At 39.1% G+C, this 24,753-nt stretch overlaps 1 protein-coding gene across 2 annotated transcripts in view; it reads left to right on the forward strand.

The window, feature by feature from the left end:
* wnt10a (wingless-type MMTV integration site family, member 10a) overlaps positions 1 to 17,188 on the forward strand; it is an 89,685-nt gene extending 72,497 nt beyond the window's left edge. For both annotated transcript variants that reach the window (XM_061918488.1, XM_061918487.1), the window contains exon 4: positions 15,879 to 17,188. In XM_061918488.1, coding sequence (XP_061774472.1) covers positions 15,879 to 16,430 — 552 coding nt within the window. In that variant the 3' untranslated portion in view covers positions 16,431 to 17,188. The remainder of the gene's footprint in view (positions 1 to 15,878) is intronic.
* Positions 17,189 to 24,753: the final 7,565 nt, after the last annotated feature.

The raw sequence follows: 24,753 nt of genomic DNA on the forward strand, positions 1-24,753 counted from the left end.
GTATTTGAACAAACATCTGTTTTAGTTTTAGTCATCTAAATTAATTTATTTTTTTTAGTTAACTAAAATTACAGTGAATGTTGTCGACTAGAATATGAAGTATAACGGACATCGCATCTTTAAAACTGTCTTGAAAGCCTGTTTATTAATTATTCATTATTACCAAGCATCTCAAAAGCTAAATTCACAACAAGACCTGCACTCTATGAACACAGGAGTACATTGCACACTAAACTTATTATGTGTTATCATTTTAGCTGAATTTTTTTTTCAAATTTTCAATAATATTAGACTAAAAGTTCGTATGATGAAAAATACAAGTTGTTTTTCTAGATTGTGTATAACTACACTGAGTGTATATATATATATATATATATATATTATATATATATATATATATATATATATATACATTATATATATGCATGTGTGGGGAAAAAATCACAAGACTACTTCATCTCTACAGAACTGTTTCATGAGGGGTTCCCTCAATCATCAGGAGAAAAAACAAACAAAAAAAAACTCCTGATGGATTACCTCCAAATTCTTCAGGACAACCTAAAATCATCAGCCCGGAGGTAGGGTCTTGGGCGCAGTTGGGTGATCCACAGGACAATGACCCCAAACACATCAAAAGTGGTAAAGGAATGGCTAAATCAGGCTAGAATTAAAATAATGAGAATGACCTTGCCATATATATATATATATATATATATATATATATACTGTGGGGCAAAAAAGTATTTAGTCAGCCACCGATTGTGCAAGTTCTCCCACTTAAAATGATGACAGAGGTCTGTAATTTTCATCATAGGTACACTTCAACTGTGAGAGACAGAATGTGGAAAAAAATCCAGGAATTCATATTGTAGGAATTTGAAAGAATGTATTTGTAAATTATGGTGGAAAATAAGTATTTGGTCAACCATTCAAAGCTCTCACTGATGGAAGGAGGTTTTGGCTCAAAATCTCACGATACATGGCCCCATTCATTCTTTCCTTAACACGGATCAATCGTCCTCTCCCCTTAGCAGAAAAACAGCTCCAAAGCATGATGTTTCCACTCCCATGCTTCACAGTAGGTATGGTGTTCTTGGGATGCAACTCAGTATTCTTCTTCCTCCAAACACCACGAGTTGAGTTTATACCAAAGTGGATACATGAATGATACAGCAGAGGATTGGGAGAATGTCATGTGGTCAGATGAAACCAAAATACAACTTTTTGGTATAAACTCAACTCGTCATGTTTGAAGGAAGAAAAATACTGAGTTGCATCCCAAGAACACCAAACCTACTGTGAAGCATGGTGGTGGAAACATCATGCTTTGGGGCTGTTTTTCTGCTAAGGGGACAGGACGATTGATCCATGTTAAGGAAAGAATGAATGGGGCCATGTTTCGTGAGATTTTGAGCCAAAACCTCCTTCCATCAGTGAGAGCTTTGAATGGTTAACCAAATACTTATTTTCCACCATAATTTACGAAGAAATTCTTTACAATTCCTACAATGTGAAATCCTGGATTATTTTTTTACATTCTGTCTCTCACAGTTGAAGTGTACCTATGATGAAAATTACACACCTCTGTCATCATAATAAGTGGGAGAACTTGCACAATTGGTGGCTGACTAAATACTTTTTTGCCCCACTGTGTATATATATGTATATATATATATTTATTTTTTAAAGCAAGCGGTGGGTGGGCCGGACTTTGGCTCCCCCTGTTATTACGATACAATAATTGATGGCACACGGTGGCCAGTGGGGCATAATGTAGGAATAATGGGTATAGTTAAACAGATAGTGTCAAAGATAGGGTAGAATGACCTGTGATTTACACACTCACCCACTTACACACCCGCGTACACAATACGAGCAGAAAAGAAAAACCAAAGAGAGCTAATCACCTCCTCCTCCTGTCATTGTGTCTTCCTCCCTCATTTCCTCTCCCCACCCCCTTTTTAAAGCGCACCCCTTTCAGCGTCACCACCCACTCAATTCATGCATCTGATTCCCTCCTTTTTTTTTCCCCAGTCGACAAGTCATGTGACAGAAACTTTGACGTCACCACTTAGTGTTCATTTTGTTCATTTTGTTTTAGTCATAGACCAAAATGTATTCTAGATTTATTAAAACTTTAGTCGCCTTGATGGACTTAGTTGAAGTGTAGTATTAGTCGGATAAATTTCACAAAATTTTAGTCAGCTAAAATTACAGTTAATTTAGTCGATTTAAGCAGGTATCCTCAAACTGTTGGCTCTTTTTAGTGGTATTCCAAATTACCACTTAATTAAACATTTTCATGTAACGTAATTCATTATATAAGTACAGTGTTTTAGTTTCCTCTACTCCGACACAGTGTTACTGTTCAAAAGTGTGTGCAATGTTACAGTGGCCAACTTGTTAAATAAAACCTTGTTTTTAAAGATTACCTAGGCCTACCACGCTACTGTATTTTATTGTTGATCATTACGGTGGTAGTGTTTTTTTTTCTGAGGCATTACTTGGTGAAAATAGTTTGAAAACCACTGGACTAAAATAGTAAAATGTAATCAGATTTTGTATTTAAATTGTCTGTTGCACAGTCTATGCATTGTTTCATTTAAAAAGAGTTGTATTCATTAAGAATTGTTAGAGGTAATCAAGAGTAGTCATACTGTCATGGTTTGCTGCAGAGTCACAGAGTTGTCACATCAAATAGTAGTTGAAGATTTAGGGCCTGATCTACTGAGATCCAAATAGCTGGTGCTAAATAGTGCTGTGCCGTGGGGGATTTTCTGATTTCACCCATTTGGGTTAAAAATATTTTTTGAAAAACAGTAATTATAGTCTGCAAATAATGTGTTGTTGGTGCTGTCTAGAGCTCGGCAGAGTGACTGTGTTATCCTCTTCCATATCAGTAGGTGGCAGCCGGTAGCTATTTGCTTTGCAGATGTCGGAAACAGCGGGAGGCAGTGTGCAGGTAAAAAGGTGTCTAATGCTTAAACCAAAAATAAACGAAAGGCGAGTGCCCCTAAGAAAAGGCATTGAAGCTTAGGTAAGGCTATGCAGAACTAAACTAAAACTGAACTGGCTACAAAGTAAACAAAAACAGAATGCTGGACGACAGCAAAGACTTACTGTGGAGCAAAGACAATGTACAGCTGAACATGACATGACAATCAACAATGTCCCCACAAAGACGGATAAAAACAACTGAAATAGTCTTGATTGCTAAAACAAAGTAGATGCGGTAAATATCGCTCAAAGAAAGACATAAAACTGTGACAGGAAAATACCCCAAAAAGAGAAAAAGCCACCAAAATAGGAGTGTAAGACAAGAACTAAAACACTACACACAGGAAAACAGCAAAACACTCCAAATAAGTTACGGTGTGATGTGACAGGTGGTGACAGTACACCTAATTTGAGACAAGAGCTATAGTGATGCATGCTTGGTTAAGGTTTAAAGTCGTATCCAACAATTGCGACAACGACTTTTTACTGTCAACTGAGTTTCGTTTTTTAATGATTTCTGCTGGTGGCGTGCCTCCGGATTTTTTAAACGCGAAAAATGTGCCTCGGCTCAAAAAAGGTTGGAAAACACTGAAATACTGTGTGCACACTTCAAACGTATGTGTGTTATTAGTCGCCGTGTTGCATGTGATCTACTACAGGGCGGCATGGCTCAATTGGTAGAGCAACTTGCCTGCAACTTGACGGTTCCGGGTTCGATCTCTGCTTCTAGCACATCCAAGTCTTTGGGCAAATGTGTGAATGTGGAGTGAAGGAATGATGGGTTCTCACTTTTCTGTGAAGCGCTTTGAGTCTCTAGAAAAGCATGATATAAATCAAATCCATTTATATTTTTTATTATTAAGATCCAAGAACCACGCGCTAAAGAGCATGAGAAAATGATAACATTGCGTGTACTATTAGTGGGCGTAATGCGTGTGATTTACTAAGACTGCGTGTACAATTCAAAAGTAGACCGCCTTTTTAAATGAGCTTTTTGTGTTTACACTTGATCATTTTTCTGCACATTCCGACCTGTGGCGTTTTTTTCTATGTATTCAAACATTGGGATGCACCACTTTTTATGGGCATTTTAGAAGCAGTCAGATCATTTATTTTTTTAGCGTTTTAAAGGTGCTCTAACGGGAAAGATGTTGCACTTATGTGCTCAAGATACAAAAAATGCATGCTTCAAGACGTTTTTTGTGATATGTTAATATATATATATTCTTTGTGGGAAGAAATGAAGGATGCCTGTTAGTGTATGTTTTGGTAACAATGGGTTCATTTGAATTTCTTTTTAAAACACAAAAATGAAAATAGAAAAACAAAGTGCTTTTCTGTTTTGGTGTTGAAAAGCCGTGAAAAATTATAAAAAACAGTTTTACCTTTTATTTTTGCGTAACTGTGCCAGGTCCATGTACCTTCCGTTCATTCCATTTCCAATTCTAAAACGCCAATCAAAAAATACAATTAGGGCCGTTGTGGAGGTTGGCCTCCTGGGGGTTCTTCAGACCACAAAGCACCGACATGAGTGTCCGTTTCAGGGTTACAATAGAGTTTTATTTTGAAAATTGTCCCAGGCTGCTTTTCAGCAATTGTTTTCCAGTCGCTTTCTCTCTCGCTCTCACACCAGCTCCCCTCCAGCACCAACCACATCTCTCCTCCTGGCTGCTGCTTATAACAGAGCGACAGGTGATTAGATAACAAGGGCCATTTACTCACCTGTCGCTGATTTTGAGGCCGGTCCTGGCACACCCCGCTTTGCTGCAGGCCCGCAGGCCACGCCGCCCTACACAGACGTTTTTTGATTTTTATTATATAGGACATATTTTAAAACAAACAAAAAAGGTTCATTAAAATATTGCCATAAAATTGGATCTGGTGCTGTTTTCCTTTAATGGATTTTTATTTTTCCAGATAAACACAAAAATATAATATACGTTCATCCAAAATGCAAAAATGCGTGGATATCTGTGTGATGACAAATTGATCCGGAAGTAGTATTTTAGCTTTTCCCTTGCGTTAAGCATGGTTTTTAGCATAACGGTAACATCTTTGTTCAGCAGGAGTCCTATTATCGTTGTCAAAAAGTGTCATTAAACAGTTGTCCAACTTTTGTTTCAGAAATGAAAACAGAAAAATTGGTCCGAATTTAGTTATTTTATTCGCATTTAAGAATTGGTACTAGGACAGTGGTTCTTAACCTGGGTTCGATCGAACCCTAGGGGTTCGGTGAGTCGGCCTCAGGGGTTCGGCGGCGGTCAAAACACACCAGACTCATCGTCTCAATAAAAACTTCTCCCTATCGGCGTATTACGGATACGGCAACAGCAGAAGTTATACTGATTTGCAGGTGTGTAATTTGTTGTGAGTTTATGCACTGTGTTGGTTTTATCTCTTTGAACAAGGTGATGTTCATGCAGGGTTCATTTTGTGCACCAGTAATAAAACATGGTAACAATTGAGTATGGGGAACATATTCACCATTAATTATTGTTGCTTATTAACATGCAAATTAGTAACATATTGGCTCTTAACTAGTCATTATTAAGTATTTATTAATGCCTAAATCGGCATGGCCTCATTATAACCCTAACCCTCTAACCCTAACCCTAAACCTCTAACCCTAACCAAATAACTACAAATTACGTATATATTACTTAGAACTTGTTCCCCTAGTGTCCAACAACCTCTAAATTAAGTCTTTGTTACTTAGAATATGTTCTCCATACTAAAGTGTACCAAAAACACATAACTTTGTCTTGAATTTAAAAAAAAAAAAACATTTAATTTTTCACGTAGAAGGGTTCGATGAATGCGCATATGAAACTAGTGGGGTTCGGGACCTCCAACAAGGTTAAGAACCACTGTACTAGGATGAACGGAAGGTACGCGGACCTAAAATAATACTTCCGGTTCAATTTGTCATCACAAAGATAAACAAGCATTTTTGCATTTTGAATGTTTTTTGTTTATCTGGAAAAATAAAAATCCATAAAAGGAACACAGCACAAAATCAATTTTTATGGCAATATTCTAATGAAAATCAACCCTTTGTTTTTATTCAAATCTGCCATACATAATTAAAACCGAAAAACAGGGCTAATTTAGTTTTTTGATTTGCGTTTCAGAATTTGGAATAGAATGAACGGAAGGTACACGGACCTTTCCAGACGGGCTGACTTTATATTCCAAACAGTGGATGCAGAAGAGTTTTAGGTTTGATATGTTTGCATATTTGCAGTTGTGAAGCCATTGCGATAATTCCCCTGGTGATGCCGTGGTAGCGTCAAAAGTGAAATGTATATTCTCTTTCTCACAGGTGCACACACATTTCCAGTGTGGAAACTGTTAAATGCTTTCAGTATTGCGATATCAAACTTCCCTATCTCACAAAGAAAAGCATCTGATAGCATCTCCTTTGAAACCATCTCTGTTTTCATAGACTGCTAAAGAGCTGCGATTGGATACAATCCAAGCTTCTTCACCCAAGACGATTTTGTTTCTGTCAATAGTTCTGTCTCATTTTAATTTGTTGGGTAAAATGACAGTTGATTTTGTCATCGTCTTCGTTGAGGTGCTTTTTTTTCATTAGCTATCATTTTAGGCGGGTGGAAATAGGTTGTTAGCGATACCTAAAACAAAAATCATTTGTCCATGGAATTAATACTTTGAGAACGGTTTGCAGATACACTATATTGCCAAAAGTATTTGGCCACCCATCCAAATTTGTTATGATCCGCCGCCCGGATCATACATTATTTGGGTTTTTGAGTTTGTTTGTGCACTTCCTTGTTTGTAACTTGTTACCATGGTTTCTGATTTGTTCCACCTGCTCTTGTTTTTTTACACGCACCTGTGATTAATTATTACTTCCTCTTTTTAGCCAGCCTTTTCCTTTTACTTGGCCTCACCTCATAAAAGTTTTGCTGCATGCAACTTGCGACTACGTCAATTCCGTACTCTGGTAAACTTGCTTGCTTTTTGTTAGCTTCCACGCTATGTTCCATCGTTTCCTAGCTCCCATGCTAGCGCTTTGTTTCGCCATTTGTGCTTAGTGCAAGTTTTTTTGTCTCTAGTCTGTTCTTTTAGTTTTAATAAATCATTACTTCTTACCTTACGCTATGTCCGAGCCCGATCTGCATCTTGGAAGAGCACCCTCCGCATCACGATACCCCGTAGTCGTTACACAAATGATCAGAATAAGTTTCAAGTTTATTCACAGTACCATATTACAAATGAAAACATTTAAGGATGGTGATAAGAGAAGGGGTCCCCCAGATAAGCTAGAAGAAGCTTTTGGCAGGGGTTCAGAGGTCAGAAAATGCATGGAATGCTTATAGCACAAAAACACAATATGACAAACACAAAATAGGAGCACAAAAGCATGCATACACATACATACATACATTCAACCACACACAACCCAACACTAATCTACCCCGAATCCTCTAAAGGAGCACTAGCCATTCACATGATGCATTAGAGGTACGTGCTCAATAGGTATGATTTCAGTTTCTTTTTGAAGTTGGAGAATGAATACAGCATCCTGAGGCTCTCATCAAGCCGGTTCCAGATCTTTGGTCCCCTGCATACAACACTTCGAGCAGTACAAGCCTAGGCTGACCATATTCTGAAATCCCAAAATGAGGGCACATATATGCGTGCCAAGCCGGGCAGCATGTCAAGACCGGGACTCGGTGAAAATTTGCCAATGATACTTGAACTTGCATTACAAATAATATATCTATTTAAACAAAGCATTTCTTCTCCTCTGTTGACAGCAGTTTGGGCGCTACGAATTTTCAAAATGGACCCCATCAAGTCATTAAAATGGGGTCCCACTTTTTTGTAAGCATTATGAGAACAAATGATAAACGTATGCATTGTCCTGTTATATCTCACATTATATACTGTGTTTTTGAAATAGGTTGTCAGAAATGTCACTTAATTCCTTAAAAGAAATAATATAAAAAGAAGACACATTTTATTGCTTATGTAAATTAATTCAGTTATAAACATTCATTCACTTTCTTCTTTCCTTCATGGATTTAAACTTTACAGCTGCGGATAGTTTTTTCTATGTTTTTATTTAATAAGTTGTAGGTGTATTTATTTCAGTATAAATGTGTAAAAAGTGTTTTGCTTGGGTCATGAAATGTTGATAATGGTGTGCCAGGGCATACATACATGTTGTATTTAACACTTAAATCTCTTGAGTTTACATATATTCCTCATTTCAAAATGTTTCATAATTTTTTTAAATTTTTTTGTGTTTGTTTGTTTTCTGCCCTTTATTGTCATACAAAACTGTGTTTTTTTATGGCAAACACATAAAATATGCAAAATCTTCCACCAAAAATATTTTTCAAAGTGGAATATTTGATGTGACGTAATCGGAGTTGAGGTGGGGAGGAGGATAGAGGGTAACGGGGGTGTATATTGTAGCATCCCGGAAGAGTCAGTGTTGGAAGGGGTTCTGGGTATTTCTTCTGTTGTGTTTATGTTGTGTTACAGTGCGGAAGTTCTCCCGAAATGTGTTTGTCATTCTTGTTTGGTGTGGGTTCACAGCGTGGCGCATATTTGTAACAGTGTTAAAGTTGTTTATACGGCCACCCTCAGTGTGACCTGTATGGCTGTTGACTAAGAATCAATCCACTACCTCGCTCTCTCTGTTTCTTCCCCTCCCCCACGACACTTTCACATTTTGTTTTGTTTTTAACCCATCTTAACCCTTGACGTACATTGAAAATACACGCAACGGTGACATAAAACCCTGGACATTTGAAGCATTTTAGAGACCCCGCACAGACACCCGGACAGTCCCGCAATAGAGGACAATACTGGGGAAAAGAGGACGTCTGGTCAGTATATACAAGCCAGTAGACAATGTTTACCTGATATCAGGTCAGTTACGAGTGTTGCGGGCATGCTGGAGACGATGGATAAGAACCAAGCTACGGAGTTTGAGGTTCAGCCTGTGGATGGCTTGATAGGTTAGACAAGCATTGTGATAAATATTGAGCTCTGTCAGTCTTAAGAGATGATATTTATGAAATAGATGACGAGTGGGGGCATTAAACTTGGACCATGAGAGGGCCCGTATGACTTTCTTTTGCATGGATTCTAATTTGTGAAGGTAGCTAGGGAAGTTGTTACACCAGATCATATTATAGTAGTTTAGATGTGGTTCACAGAGAGTTTTGTATAGACTGAGTAGAGCATAAAGAGGAAGATAATGACGAAGGTGAAAGAACAGGCCAACATATTTGGATAATTTGTTTAACAGATGGCTAATGTGACATTTGAAATTGAGGTATTCGTCAATGATGACCCCCAGGAATTTTGTGGAGTTCACTCTCTGTATTTCTTGCCTATTGATGTTGATATAGCAGTGTTCAGTATTTGTCCAGTTTTTAATAGAACGAAATCAAATTACATTTGTTTTATTAACATTAAGTGGAAACTTGTTACATTTGCCCCAGGAATCCACTTTCACAAGTTCTGAATTGACAGTTTCTTGTAGAACGTGTAGGCTCCTGTGTGAGGTAAAAAAATTTCTATTGTCAGCAAAAAGGATTTTATGAAAAGTTTCAGAGTACTTTACGAAATCATTTATGTATAGGATGAAAAGGAGATGCCCCAAGATGGATCGCTGGGGAACCCCATGATTTATGGTTATAGAAGGTGATTTGTGTTCATTGATGCATACACATTGTTGCCTTCCGTATAGGCAAGAACGGAACCAGTCGAGAGGTACCCCTCTGACACCATAGTGGTATAGCTTATACAGTAAGAACTCAAAGTCTATTGTGTCAAAGGCCTTCGACAGATCCCAAAAAATACCAATACCGCATTGCCTTTCTTCAATACAGTCATTGACTCTTTCCAAGAGGTCCAGTATAGCCATACAGGTAGTGCTTTTTTACGAAAACCATTTTGGGAGGGGAGCCATTCAGTCGGTTATAGACCACTTTCTCAAATATTTTAGAAAATGTTGTTCAAATAGAAATTGGCCTATAATTGTTCATATCATTCTATAACCATTGACCGGCAAAGGCAGGCTTAAAAAGTCCCTCTAATTAGTGCTCGGAAAACAGGTGAGCCTCCCGAGCACCAATCAGAGACAGGTGGAAACAATAAGCAACCATGGTAACTAAAAAACAAACAAGGGTGCACAAAAACAGGAACTAAGGGAGTCCAAAACTAACAGAACATAACAAAAATATGATCCGGGCCACGGATCATGACACTGGTTATAGAAGCGAGCGGGAACAGAGGGTAAAACGTTGGAACAAACGGAAGTTGAAAGGGTGAGGTCGGCATGACCTGACGCAAAAGCTAGCTTACCTTTTGCTGTTACTAGCTTACAGCTAATACCGTAGCATACCGTCGCAAGACAATGCGTTACTACGCTAGATAAACAGTTCCTCAGTTTGCTCTTACACAACTACAGCTTGGCTATTATATATCCATCCATCCATCCATCCATTTTCTACCACTTGTCCCTTTTCGGGGTATACCCCGCCTTATGGCCGAATGCAGCTATTATACAGGTTTCGGGAACAAAAATCGAGCAATTTTGTCTTGTCTAATCATAAAAGATGCAGACGAGGCGAGTTGGCTGAGTTCCAAAAGTTTACTCCACAGCGTGATCATCAATAACATCCAACTGCCGGCATTGCTACAGTCAACAACCTAAACAGGGCTACTGCGCATGCTCTTCACTACTGTGGCATGCTGGGTAACGGAGTTCTTATGTTAATTAGCTCATAACATCACAATATATACAGTATCTGCCTTAGACCAGCTAGAAAGCCTTACTGACAACAACTTGTGATCCGATTGGCTATCGCAACTGTCCGTCACATGTTTGTGTCCGCATTGTTGATTCTGAAGGCCTCGGGCAGATTTGGTACAGCATGGCAACATAAGCTAGCTGAATTCTGATTGGATAAAAACTATATATTCCTAAAAACAACAACACTGGAAGGAGCAAAATATGACATTAAGAGAATATGAATAGTTTTAGATATTTAGGGAAAGTAAACAAAAAATTACCGTGGAAGTCGCTTCCCAGCAGTCCCACTGAGAGACACTTCACAGAGTCCCAGCGTGCAGGTTTCAACAGAGTTTTAATCATCATGTGTTTTTTTATCCAAACTGTTGTCTCTCAGAACGTGACTTTCAGTCACGTCCGCATCCTCTCTCCCTCTCTGCTCCCGGATGCTTGCTGTTAAAGGCCTACTGAAATGATATGTTCTTATTTAAACGGGGATAGCAGATCCATTCTATGTGTCATACTTGATCATTTCGCGATATTGCCATATTTTTGCTGAAAGGATTTAGTAGAGAACATCGACGATAAAGTTCGCAACTTTTGGTCGCTAATAAAAAAGCCTTGCCTATACCGGAAGTAGCAGACTATGTGAGCGTGAAGTCACCGGTGTGACGGCTCCTCACATCCTCACATTGTTTATAATGTGAGCCTCCAGCAGCAAGAGCAATTCGGACCGAGAAAGCGACAATTTCCCCATTAACTTGAGCGAGGATGAAAGATTCGTGGATGAGGATATTGATAGTGAAGGACTACAAAAAAAAAGGCGAGGGCAGTGGGAGCGATTCAGATGTTATTAGACACATTTACTAGGATAATTCTGGAAAATCCCTTATCTGCTATTGTGTTGATAGTGTTTTAGTGAGATTAAATAGTACCTGAAGTCGGAGGGGTGTGGCCACGGGTGTGTTGACGCCAGAGTCTCTGAGGGAAGTCACGGCAGCTGCATGGACGGCGCAAGCTCCGCTCATGTCTCCGGTAAGAGGCGACTTACTAACAAATTTTTCTCACCGAAAACTGCCGGTTGACATGTAGTCGGGATCCATGTTCGCTTGACCGCTCTGATCCATAGTAAAGCTTCATCTTCGGGAATTTTAAACAAGGAAACACCGGCTGTGTTTTTGTGGCTAACGGCTAAAAGCTTCCCACCTCCATCTTTCTACTTTGACTTCTCCATTATTAATTGAACAAATTGCAAAATATTCAGCAACACAGATGTCCAGAATACTGTGTAATTATGCGATCAAAGCACACTACTTATAGCTTGGATCGGGCTGGAAAGAAATGTCCGCTACAACCGGTGACGTCAGACTTATGCGTCATCATACCGCGACGTTTTCAACATGACACTTCGCGAGAAATTTAAAATTGCAATTTAGTAAACTAAAATGGCCGTATTGGCATGTGTTGCAATGTTAATATTTCATTATTGATGTATAAAAGATCAGACTGCGTAGTCGGTAGTAGTGGGTTTCAGTAGGCCTTTAAAGAAAACATGATTAGACAACTCGTACCACCTGGGAAATCTAATCCCCTGCCAGCTGTGTCTCGCCGTCTGCACTGCCAAACCCCCGTCTGATGGTGATCTGTCTTCAGATCTTTGGACAGAGGCGGTGACCTTTGCTCCTGCAGGCGTGCTGGTCACACTCTCCCTCCACAATTACTTTTGTCTTTAACTATGATCAAGATTTATGGTTATGTTAGGCCAGCAGAGAAGGACTTGCTGGCCCTGACTATCTGGTATCAGACGTTATTCTGTCATAAGGAATATCATATATTTTCAGCAGGTTACAATCTAGTCAGGTTTGGTGTAACCCTGCCGTGAAAACAATGTTTTAGCTGTTTTTGTCGGCCGACGGGCCGTTAATCCGCCACCCTGCCGCGAGTACGCCATCAAACGGTAGCAATGTGGATGCAATTATGACTCTTACAGTAGGTCAGTCTGACTCTTTAAAGTTGAAGTGGGTTGGAGAGTTTCATGATTATAGACTTTGCCATGTGTTTAAGTCCGGCATGTTTGTGATTCTGGGATTGAATCTGCCCCTAAGAACTCCACCAAATACTGCAATTTGAACGCAGTGCAAGTACTGTAGGGGCCATTATACCGGTGTTTACAAAAAGGCTTCCGGGATCTCGTATGCACCGATCGCAGCTTATTTTCAACACCCCCATGAAGAGTAGACCCATGTTTATTCAAAAGGCAATACGGGTTACTCTCTGTTATCGTGACACACATTATGGGCAGACAGGGACGCAGAAGAGGAGCATATTTTGCAATCTTTTGTTTATTTGCCGAAGCCAAAGTGTTCCTAACATTTCATTTTCTCGGATGCCCTACATTTCTGGCCAGTTTGATGAGTGATAGCAACAGAAATACATCTGGACACAGACACTTTGGTACAAAGGGGCAACGTAGAAAATGCGAAAAATGAAATGTGCAGAATCAAACCTTTAATAACTATTCGAAATATGTCTTGAATACCTTTTTCTCTAGTCTGGTCTCTCGATTCTGACTGTGCCTTCTCTACCGGTGGTCTGATGCCTTTTCATTCTTTGACTGATGCGACTAAACATTATTGACTTTGGCTCTGTGACTCAGAGTGTTTTCATTGCTCATCATTCTTTTACATTCCAATTCCAAACAGATGAGTCCATTCTATTTATCACCGTCACTTTCAATCTTGCAATTACTTCTCCAGGGCCAGTTATTCTCAAAGTAATATTTTATGTTCAATAATAATGTCATAAACCAGAGGTGTCCAAAGTGCGGCCCGTCGCTATTTTTTTTCACGCTGCCCGGATCATTATAAAAATACCATTAAAAAAACAAACAGTGACTTAAAAGAGCAAACAGGGGAAACGTAACGACAAAAAGTTGCAATGTTGACAAAAGTAACACAAATATGCCTTGCAGGCTGTTTTTTTGTTGTTGTTTAAAATGGTCATTGCTCAACAAATTATACTGAATTAAAATCAACAATCATTTTGCAATGCAGTCTGCTGGAAATGATGGAAAGTACTACATAACAACTGACGCTGGGGTCGATGTTGGAATTGTCACAAAACACATTTTCTACAGCTATCCGGCAGCTAAAGTGGATAGTGAACCTTTCCCAATTTGTCACGTTCCATGTGTCAGGTAAACTTTGACGAATGGGGCCATATGAATCCCCTTCCTACTGTGTTGGAATTGGGGGGTTAAGTCACCAAAATTATTTTCCGAGCGCGGCCACCGCTGCTGTCCACTACTCCCCTCACCTCCCAGGGGGCGGATCAAGGGGATGCGTCAAATGTAGAGGGTAATTTGAGGGTTATATCGTAATGGTTTTGAAAATGAAAAATATCAAAATAGCCCCCGAATGCCTTCGTTTTTCAGTGAGCGGCCCTCAATGGAAAGGTTTGGACACCCCTGTCATAAACAGAAACCAAAAAAAAACAAAACATGTTTCCACTTGATCAATGTATTGTTACTGGAATAAACATGGAGTTTCAATTTCATGGAAAAGTTTAAGGGCCTCACAAGAAATACAAAAAATGATTAAGTATTATGATAACTCTAATAATAGTCTTCTTCAATCAGAATTTGCCACAACGAGTCAATCGTAGAATTTGTTTGCCTTCATTTTCCCTCACTCTTAGTATTTTGCTAAGGCATAGTGTTGATGTAGTACTACAAAAACACTATGCCAGTGGTACTCACACTTTTTTCACCAAGTACCACCGCAAAACAAACTTGGCTCTCCTCAGTGCAAAAACTGAAATCTAACTAAGATTAGATATATCAGGTAAGGGTGATATTTGCTTATTTTCTGTCTGATAAGACAATTCTTCTCACTAAGCAGATTTTATGTTAGTGGTTTATTTGTTTTAAAGGTTTTGGTCCTAAATTATCTCAGTAAGATATTACAGCTTGTTGCTGAGATTTTATGATCTATATTGAGTAAAACATGCTTGAAACTAGAATATCAACTATTGCAAAGCTGTGTCATCAACACTCACAAGTATAAAACTACTTTTTTAAAGTAATAATTTCTTACTTCAAGCATGAAAAAAAAAATCATGATGCCGAGCGCATATCATTATGTCAAGATAATGGCACTATCCTTTACTTATTTGAAGAATATGTTTTAACATATCGAGCAAAAAGGTCTCATGTTTTAGTTCTACCAAGAAAAGTGCATTTGTTATTATTGAGAATATACTTGTTTTAAGATATGTTTGGGTTCATTGAGGTTAGCTAATTTGACTTTTTTTAGAAAATCTTGACAAGCAGAATTTTCTTGTTCTATTGGCAGATAATTTTGCTTAGTTCAAATAAAATACCCCTCATTTTTGTATATTTTTTCTTGTTTTTGAACACTGATTTTCCAAGTGCAATTACCACTATATTGACCAACACCAAAATTCCAAAAGCATAGTAAGCCTAAATATTCATTAAAAACAGGGGAGAAGTTCAATGAATATGAATCCCCTTCCTACAGTAAAAGTGTTTGACCTTGCATCGTCAGAAAAACGTTGTGATTGCACAACTGTCTAGTAATAATAATAATACTAATAATAATAGATTTTATTTGTAAAAAAGCACTTTACGTTGAGCAAACAACCTCAAAGAGCCACAGTGTAAAAAAATAGAAATAATAATAATAATAATAATAATAAAAATATAATAAAAATAAATAAAATATAAAACTACAACCAGCTCAACAGCTAGAACCAGAATGCATATCTATAAAAAGGCTTTTTTTAAAGAAGGGTTTTTAAGCCTTTTTTAAAAGTATCGACAGTCTGAGGTGCCCTCAGGTGGTCAGGGAGAGTGTTTCACAGACTGGGAGCAGCGGAGCAGAAAGCCCGGTCTCCCATAGTTCCTAGCTTTCTTCCTTGGAGGTTGGAGGAAGTTAGCCTGTTTGGAGCGGAGGTGTCATGTGGAGGATTTGGGGGTGAGCAGTTCTTTGAGGTAGAAGAAGTAATAGTTATTGTTTTCCCATTAATGAGGAAGAGGTCATTAATCACTCTCGTGTTTTTTCTCTCCATCTGTCATGGCCAGGTGGTGCTTGACCACATGAGGAGAAAATGCAAGTGTCACGGGACATCGGGAAGCTGCCAGCTGAAAACTTGCTGGCAGGTCACGCCCGAATTCCGCGTGGTCGGCTCCATCCTCAAAGAGCGCTTCCACATCGCCACACTTATCAAGGCCCACAACCGCAACACCGGGCAGCTGGATCACTCCCACCACAACAACAACAACAACAACTACCACCACAGCCATCACAGCAACCACCACCACCACCACCACCACCATCACCACCACCACCATCACGGGCACCGCCGGAGGCCCAGCATCAACGACCTGGTCTACTTTGAAAAGTCGCCGGATTTCTGCGAGCGGGACCTGGGTTCGGACTCGGCGGGGACGCAGGGCCGGATTTGCAACAAGACCAGTCCGGGCATGGACAACTGTGAGACTCTGTGCTGCGGGAGAGGCCACAACATCCTGCAGCAGACGCGCAGCGAACGCTGCAACTGCAAGTTCCACTGGTGTTGCTACGTGGTGTGCGAAGAGTGCAGGATCACAGAGTGGGTCAGCGTGTGCAAATGAAGAAAGCACTGGAAAAGTCGAAAACAACGGAAATACAAACTCAACATCAAGATTATTGACCGGGAAAAAAGGGGTCTCTGACTGGGACGTGTGTGCCCCGGCTCCATTTTTTACAGCGGAGCTCCGTGTTCCGTTTGGCTTTGCGGGACGGAGAGGGCGTAAATGTGCGAAGTCGGAAGGAATGTGCATGTTGAAAAGTGTGCGCACGTGCAGTGCAAGCCCAAAGCTGTCACAACTCTGCAAGCATGCATGTTTTGCATTGCTTTTGATGCAAAAGAAGCACAATTTTTATCAAGCAATAAAAGGAAAACCACAGCACTGCACATAGGGACTGCTCTATGAAACCCTTCCTTCACAAACAATAACAGCAGAGACAAGATAGTACATAACATTTTCATCGCGGGGCGGCACAGCTCGGTTGGTAGAGCGGCCGTGCCAGCAACTTGAGGGTTGCAGGTTCGACTCCCGCTTCCGCCATCCTAGTCACTGCCGTTGTGTCCTTGGGCAAGACACTTTACCCACCTGCTCCCAGTGCCACCCACACTGGTTTAAATGTAACTTAGATATTGGGTTTCACTATGTAAAGCGCTTTGAGTCACTCGAGAAAAAGCGCTATATAAATATAATTCACTTCATGGTATTCTATTGACATATTGTACATTGGCAAACAAGACTGTTTCAGCATGAGCATGCCTGGAGCACGGAGATGTCAGGCCAAATTTAAGGGCACTTAAGAAATATAATGTTTGTGGTTTTTATGTTGCTGTTTTTAATGTATTTGCCTTGGACAGTCCATACTTGTGTCAGTAAATATTATCATGACGCACACACCATCTATAAACGTTTCTATAAATCAGGCATTTGGATTAGGTCAGAATTTACAACGTTGGATCCTCCGGGGTGTTGCGAATAGTAGACAAAAAGTAAGTAATTGAGACGACGAAAAACATATCTATTTTAACTCTCCATCCAAACTCTCCTTGGTAGATAGGTAGGTCTTTATTGTCATTGCACAAGTACAACAAAACTTTGTTTTCAGCACAAACCCGTTCAAGTTTAGACAAACAAACAGTGTGCAGGGTTACAGAACAGGAACGCTGATGGGTCGCCACAAGACACCCCGTAAAAGATGGCTTAAAATTAATCAATCCATCGGTGTTTATTCATATAGCCCTAAATCACGAGTGTCTCAAAGGGCCGCGCAAGCCACGACGACATCCTCGGTTCAGATCCCACATCAGGGCAAGGAAAATCTCAACCCAATGGGACAATGAGAAACAATGGAAAAGGACCGCAGATGTGGGGACCCCCTCCCTAGGGCGACCGGTGCAATGGACGTCGAGTGGATCTAGCCTAATATTGTGAGTGTCCAGTCCATAGTGGATCTAAGATAATACTGAGAGTACAGTCCATAGTGGGGCCAGCATGAGACCATCCAGAGCGGAGACAGGTCAGTTGCGCAGAGATGTCCCCAACCGATGCACAGGCAGAGAGATCCACCCCGCAAGGTATACGCTAGGGGAGTATGAGTAAAAAAATACAATCTAGACTGGACTGGAGTGGGAAAAAACCTCCATAGCACAGCAAACATACATATTACAAAATTTCAAGACTTAAACAGAGGGGAGGGCGTGGGGGCCACGGTGGCACGGCTGCAGCTCTTCAGGCGCGGCCCATCCGTCCATCACCCCTAAGGGATTCGCGTCAAGGGTGATTAGATTGGGGGTGGGGTATGTGTTTGTGGCGTATATTTTTGTGGATGCATGTGTGTGTGTCTCTATTCCGGGGCCTTGATGTCGTGTAGTCGCTAGTCCAAAGTCATCAACAGGTGTGTGTCCATGAGAGACAAGAAGGGAGTTTGTTGTGTCTTCGCTGGAGTGTCCTTCGGGAGAGTTTCAAAACCAGGGAAACAATCCAAGTTAGAATGTTTTGTATGCGAGTGAAAATAAAATTTGCTTTTCACTCTAAATTGTCCATGACTGATCCTCAAAATTCATCCTGCAGGGCAGGCAGTCCGATGTTATTCAAATCACAGGAGTATCCACAGTTGTTCCTGCATCCTCCAATCATTTGTGGCAGCTTTGAGGTACTTTGAAGACTGCCACCAACTTCCAATTTGTCGACAAACCAGAGCAACGCTTATTTCAATCAGCAGATGTCCTGTTGTCATAATTCCGAGTAGGTGGATATCTTCACGTCCTCGCCAGGCAGGTGGCACTCTTTCTTCTCCCAAGAGTCCGCCGTGTGTCCAGCAACAACTGCTCCGTCAGGACAGGCAGGTTCACCCGAACCCAAAGTTTTGTCAATTTCGTTGAGCCCAGTTAAATAGTTCCAATGTTTTAGATTTGGAGAGCAGTGCAAAAAGAGGCAACAAGAAAGTTAAGACAAGACAAGACAAAGAAGCAGGCAGGAGGGATAAGCGAGAGGAAAGGGAAGCGTCCGCCCTCGATGAGTGCCAGTGAGAAAGCCCTACTGGCCTGATCAATATTTGTCATAAGTGACTGTTGTAATCACCAGATTACTTTCGCCGTCTCTCTTCAATTGCCATTTTTTACCTGCCGAGAAGGACGCTAACAAGCACAATCCAGTTTTAAACCTCAAATATGCCTCACACAGTTACAGTACAGAAGGGATTCATATGGCCCCATTCTTGGGTGGATCTCGCGTGAGAAGAAGAGGGGAGGGTTTATCATTTTGCAATGCAGTGATGGAAAGTACCACTCTACATAGTAACTGACTTTGTGGTCAAAGTTGGAATTTCCACAAAACACATTTTAGGATGTTCAACACAACAAAGGGTACAATGCACTGACTAATTTGTCACGTTTCATGTGTCAGGTAAACCACGACGAATGAAAAGCGTACTTTTAAATGATATATTGTATAGGTACTCACCACTAATGAATAATAACGGAAGATGATAAATAGAACGGATTTAAATTGTGGTGGTATGCGGCGCCTCAGGTTCCAACTCTCCCGTCTTCGCGGTCAGTGAACATACAAAACATAATCCACAATGTTTTGATTTCAGAAACGACTTACAATCCAATTAAACTTGTGTTCTGCTCTATGCACAATTCAAGGCCAAACTGGCTAGCTAGTGCAGGATTTGCCATCTTGCACTGGCGTTACATCGCTATGTCACACTGCACATTTTATGCTTAATTATCATGTATTTATAAGTTATTACTGACTGAGGGTAAGATGTGTTTTCTGTGGGCCTCTTTTTAAAGAAAAAAAATGATTTGTTAGAAATATTGGATGGCGTGAGTGGTCTAAATTAAATTAAATTTCCCCAATCTTTTTGACTGCATGGCCACATTGGGTTAGATTAATTTGCTTGGCGGCTGTCTATTTGTCTATGTATGTATATACATATTTATATGTATCTATACTTTACATATAAAGGCAGAGGGGGTAAATAAAAACTATTTTGTATGTAAATCTATTTTTTTAAATATATATATATATATATATATATATATATTTTTTTTTTTTAATATATATATATTGTATATATATTTTATATATATTGTACATATATATACAGATATATATAGATATATACATATGTATATATATATATATATATATATATATATATATGTATATACATAAACGTATATATATATATATATATGTATATATATATTTATTATTTTTTTTTTTTCTTTTTTAATTATTATTATTATTATTTCCCCCTTCTTTCTATCCCGTCCTGTCTTGGATGTCTTGGTCCAGGCTGCACCAAACACTAAGTATACCCAATATTTTATAAAGTCAATTACAAATAAGGGAACTGGAGAAAAATCCCACATTTTTCTTTTGTAAAGTAAGTCCGTACAACAGATGTTGGCATTCGAACAGCTGGACAAACATTTATAAAAATAATTGAATATATATATATATATATATATATATATATATATATAAATATATATATATATGAATTTATATATGTACGATGTATATTTACATATACATATACACACACATACATATAATATATATATATATATACATACATATGCATTTATATTTGTACTATATTACATATATAATATAATATATATATATATATATATATATATATATATATATATATATATATATATATATATATATATATATATATATATACATATATATATATATATATTACAACATGGAATGTCCTGCGGGCCAGATTGTGGATGCTGGCGGGCCTGATCCGTAGTTTGGAGACCACTGACCTAAATCTAAAAATGACACTTATTGACGGTTGAGAGAGCGATCTGATAATGTGATTGCTGATGCTGCTTCCTGGGATTTTTCCTATCAGACCTAAGCAACTGGAACCATTTCCTTCCTTCTAATAGAGGATGTTGAAATAAAGGCCACACTAATTAGCTCTCGATAAAAAAAGCACTATTACACACTAACTCAGTGTGAGGATTGTCAGTGTACAGTAGATCCAAAAGTTTGATAGTTCTCGCATTTTCTGACCACCACTGTAAATATGTTTAAATATAGTATTGCTCTATAAATAGAATAAGCACATGCACACAGTGTTTTTGTTTCATCATGCAATGTGCTGTGTGCAACACTGTGTGTGGCCTTTGTGTAACATATACACAGTACCTATAAACACATTCTCTGTATGTACTGTACACCATTGCGATGACAACTTCCAAGTACAGTAGCCCCATTCCTGGGTGGATCTTCCATGAGAGGAAGAGGTTCATCCGTTTGCAATTCAGTCCGCTGAAAACGATGGAAAGTGCCACTCTACATAGCAACTGACGCTGTTTTTTAGAATATTCAACATCCCATTTGGTGGCTGAAGTGGATAGTGCACCCTCAATTTGGGACGTTTCATGTGTTAGGTAAACCGCCACGAACGGGGCCATAAAAATCCCCATTCTACTGTACATCAGTAAGAAAACCGACATGGTTCGTGCAACTTGCACAATTGTGTAATTTATTTCAACTACATATGCGTTAAAAAGTGGACAAAACAGGAATCTTGTTTCGGGTGTTTCATTGACTTTAAGTCAAGCATAAAGTCATACAGAAAAACTCATAAAGCGAAAGTTTTTTTTTTTCTCTTATTAATTATGGAATTGTTTGTATTTTTTTATGTTTGATGCCTAAGTTATTTTATGTTTGTGAATAACGTAATATTTGTAAAAAAAAAAATAAAGAAAGAGCATCATTGTAAAACGGAAAAGATAAGAAAAAACATTGAAATGTAATAAGTTTAGCTACTGCCTGCAAATGATCCTAAGCTAAGGTAAATGTAATGTGGGATTACTTCAGTACTCAGAAAAAAATATATATATTTTGCATTAATCCCAACTATCTACTCTTTTGTTTTTTTTCAGATGCACTAATGTGAAGATTGTTTTTTTCACATTCCACACAAACTTTACAGTTGTATTCAGTCTTTGCTCATTTGTTTATTACCACTATTACTTGTCCTGCTGTGACAAAACTATGCCAATATCCATTCTCTGTATGCTATGTAAAGTTTTGTCCATGAAGTATTTAAGATATAAATATTTTTATTTTCCTACTTTTTAAGTCCAGTATGTATTGTATATACAAATATGAAATGTTTAAACCATCGATTTGTTATTGGTTGTTGCCATTCTGACATGGGAACACACTGTCTGTATTTATGTGTATAGTGCCTCTCTGAAAGCTGAGTTAATAAATGTCAAATCTGCTGGTAAGGAAAGGTGCTGACAATTTTATTTATTTTGCTGAGGTGTCTCTGAAATCCCCTACAACGTAAATGTGTGAGTGGTCAGTTTCCATAGGAAGACAATACATTTCCGGAGTTGTTGTCTTCAATGTGAGGAGCATGGTCCACTGCACGTTCTTAAAAACAGGGCCAGACAAACAAAGAGAGTGTGGGAAGAGGTGAGAGTTGTGGCAGGACAACACCTGGTTGTTTCTTCGTGACAATGCGCATCATACCCTGAGCGTCCAACAGATGATTTCAATATATTATTAGTACAATATATGTGTTTTTTTACTGTTGTTTCTCCTATAAAACTATTTGAGTAGTAATAATGATTAGAGATATCGGATAATATCGGACTGACGATATTATCGGCTGATGAATGCTTTAAAATGTAATATCGGAAATTATTTTGTATCGGTTTCAAAAAGTAACATCTATGACTTTCTAAAACGCCGCTGTACGGAGTTGTACACGGACGTAGGGAGAAGTACAGAGAGCCAATAAATGTTAAAGGCACTGCCTTTGCGTGCCGGCCCAATCACTTAATATCTACGGCTTTTCACACACACACAAGTGAATGCAAGCATACTTGGCCAACAGCCATACAGGTCACACTGAGGGTGGCCGTATAAACAACTTTAACAGTTACAAATATGCGCCACACTGTGAACCCACACCAAAAAAGAATGACAAACACATTTCGGGAGAACATCCACACCGTAACACAACAGAACAAATACCCAGAATCCCTTGCAGCACTAACTCTTCCGGGACGCTACAATATGCACCCCCCCTCATCTCGACCCTGCCCGACCCACCCCCCCAACCACGCCTATCTCAACCTCCTCATGATTTCTCAGGGAGAGCATGTCCCAAATTCCAAGCTGCTGTTTTGAGGCGTGTTTAAAAAAATAATGCACTTTGTGACTTCAATAATAAATATGGCAGTGCCATGTTGGCATTTTTTTCCATAACTTGAGTTGATTTATTTTGGATAACCTTGTTACATTGTTTAATGCATCCAGCGGGGCATCACAACAAAATTAGGCATGATAATGTGTTAATTCCACGACTGTATACATCGGTATCGGTTGATATCTGTCACAACTTGGACTATGGGATATTTTGTTTTTCCAACGCAAAGGATGATTGGCACGAGCCAGGCGTGAATGAAGGTACATTTTATTTATTTTCTAACAAAACTACAAAAAGGCAAATAAAAGGCGCGCACAAGGGCGGAGAACAAACTTGACTACTCAAAACAAAAACAGCACAATGGCATGACTATATACAAAAACCAAACTAAACAACTGAGACATAACAAAACCAAAAATTTACTTGACAAGAGCATGAGGAAAATAGCATGGCTTGGCATGAAGGTGTTGAGGAATACAGAGGTATGTAGGTAGGTAAAGTTGCCAGGACGAAGAACAGAAACAGAATGGCTTAAATAGCAGTGACATAATCAGTGATGGAACAGGTGCGTGACATGACTGCTGAAACTAATGAGTTGGCATGGTAACGAAAACAAACCAGGAAGTGCAAAACAGGAAACAAGTGTCCAAAAAACAAAACCGAACATAACCACAACAAAATATGATCCATAGGCCTGACAATATCGGAATCGGTAATTAAGAGTTGGACAATATCGGAATATCGGATATAGGCCAAAAAGCCCTTATCGGACAGCTCTAATAATGATAAAACTATTCTTAATATATGCGGCATGACATCCAAACATATGCACTCTCAAAGTCGAAATGTATTGAAACAAGTTAATTGTAATCATTTCTTAAATCCTCAACATTATTTTATCTAATGAAATATTTTGCTGCAATCGTTATTTGGTGGTCTTTAGTACTAAAAAATACTTTTCACTGTGCGGCCACACACAAAATCTAAAACACACCTCCTGACAGTGTTATGCCATTTAATTAAAAATGTGTAAAACAATCACTACTTTAAATTGATATCAAATCAAATCAAACTGTATTTGTATCGCACTTTCTAATAATAAAAAATGTAGCACAAAGTGCTTTATATTTGAGAAAAATGAAGATAAGTGCCATTTTAAATTTTGCGCCGAAAATTCCTACTGAAACGTCTCGATATGATGATGCGTGCGCGTGACGTCACGCATTGTAGAGGACATTTTGTTCTACCATCGTTCCCAGCTATAAGTTGTCTGTTTTCATCGCATAAGTCCACAGTATTCCGGACGTCTGCAATTTGTTCAATGAATAATGGAGACATCAAGGAAGAAAGCTGTAGATGGGAAGCAGTGTATTGCGGCTGCCTTTAGCAACACAAACACAGCCGGTGTTTCATTGTTTACATTCCCGAAAGATGACGGTGAAACTTTACTATGGAACAGAGCGGTTAAGCGAACGCGGTTGGATTGGACCACACACACAAAGTACAGTGCATTATACAACGATCATTTCGAAAGATCGTGTTTCGAAGAGGGTCCCTTGCGAAGGGCAGAGATGGGCATTGCCACCACCAGTCGACTGGTGCTGAAGAAAGGTGCGGGGCCGACCTTCAGGTTGTACAGGTACGACCATATAATCCCACTAAAACACTAGTAACACAATA

This window comes from Nerophis ophidion, linkage group LG13, assembly GCF_033978795.1.
Source record: "Nerophis ophidion isolate RoL-2023_Sa linkage group LG13, RoL_Noph_v1.0, whole genome shotgun sequence".
Lineage (NCBI taxonomy): Eukaryota > Metazoa > Chordata > Actinopteri > Syngnathiformes > Syngnathidae > Nerophis > Nerophis ophidion.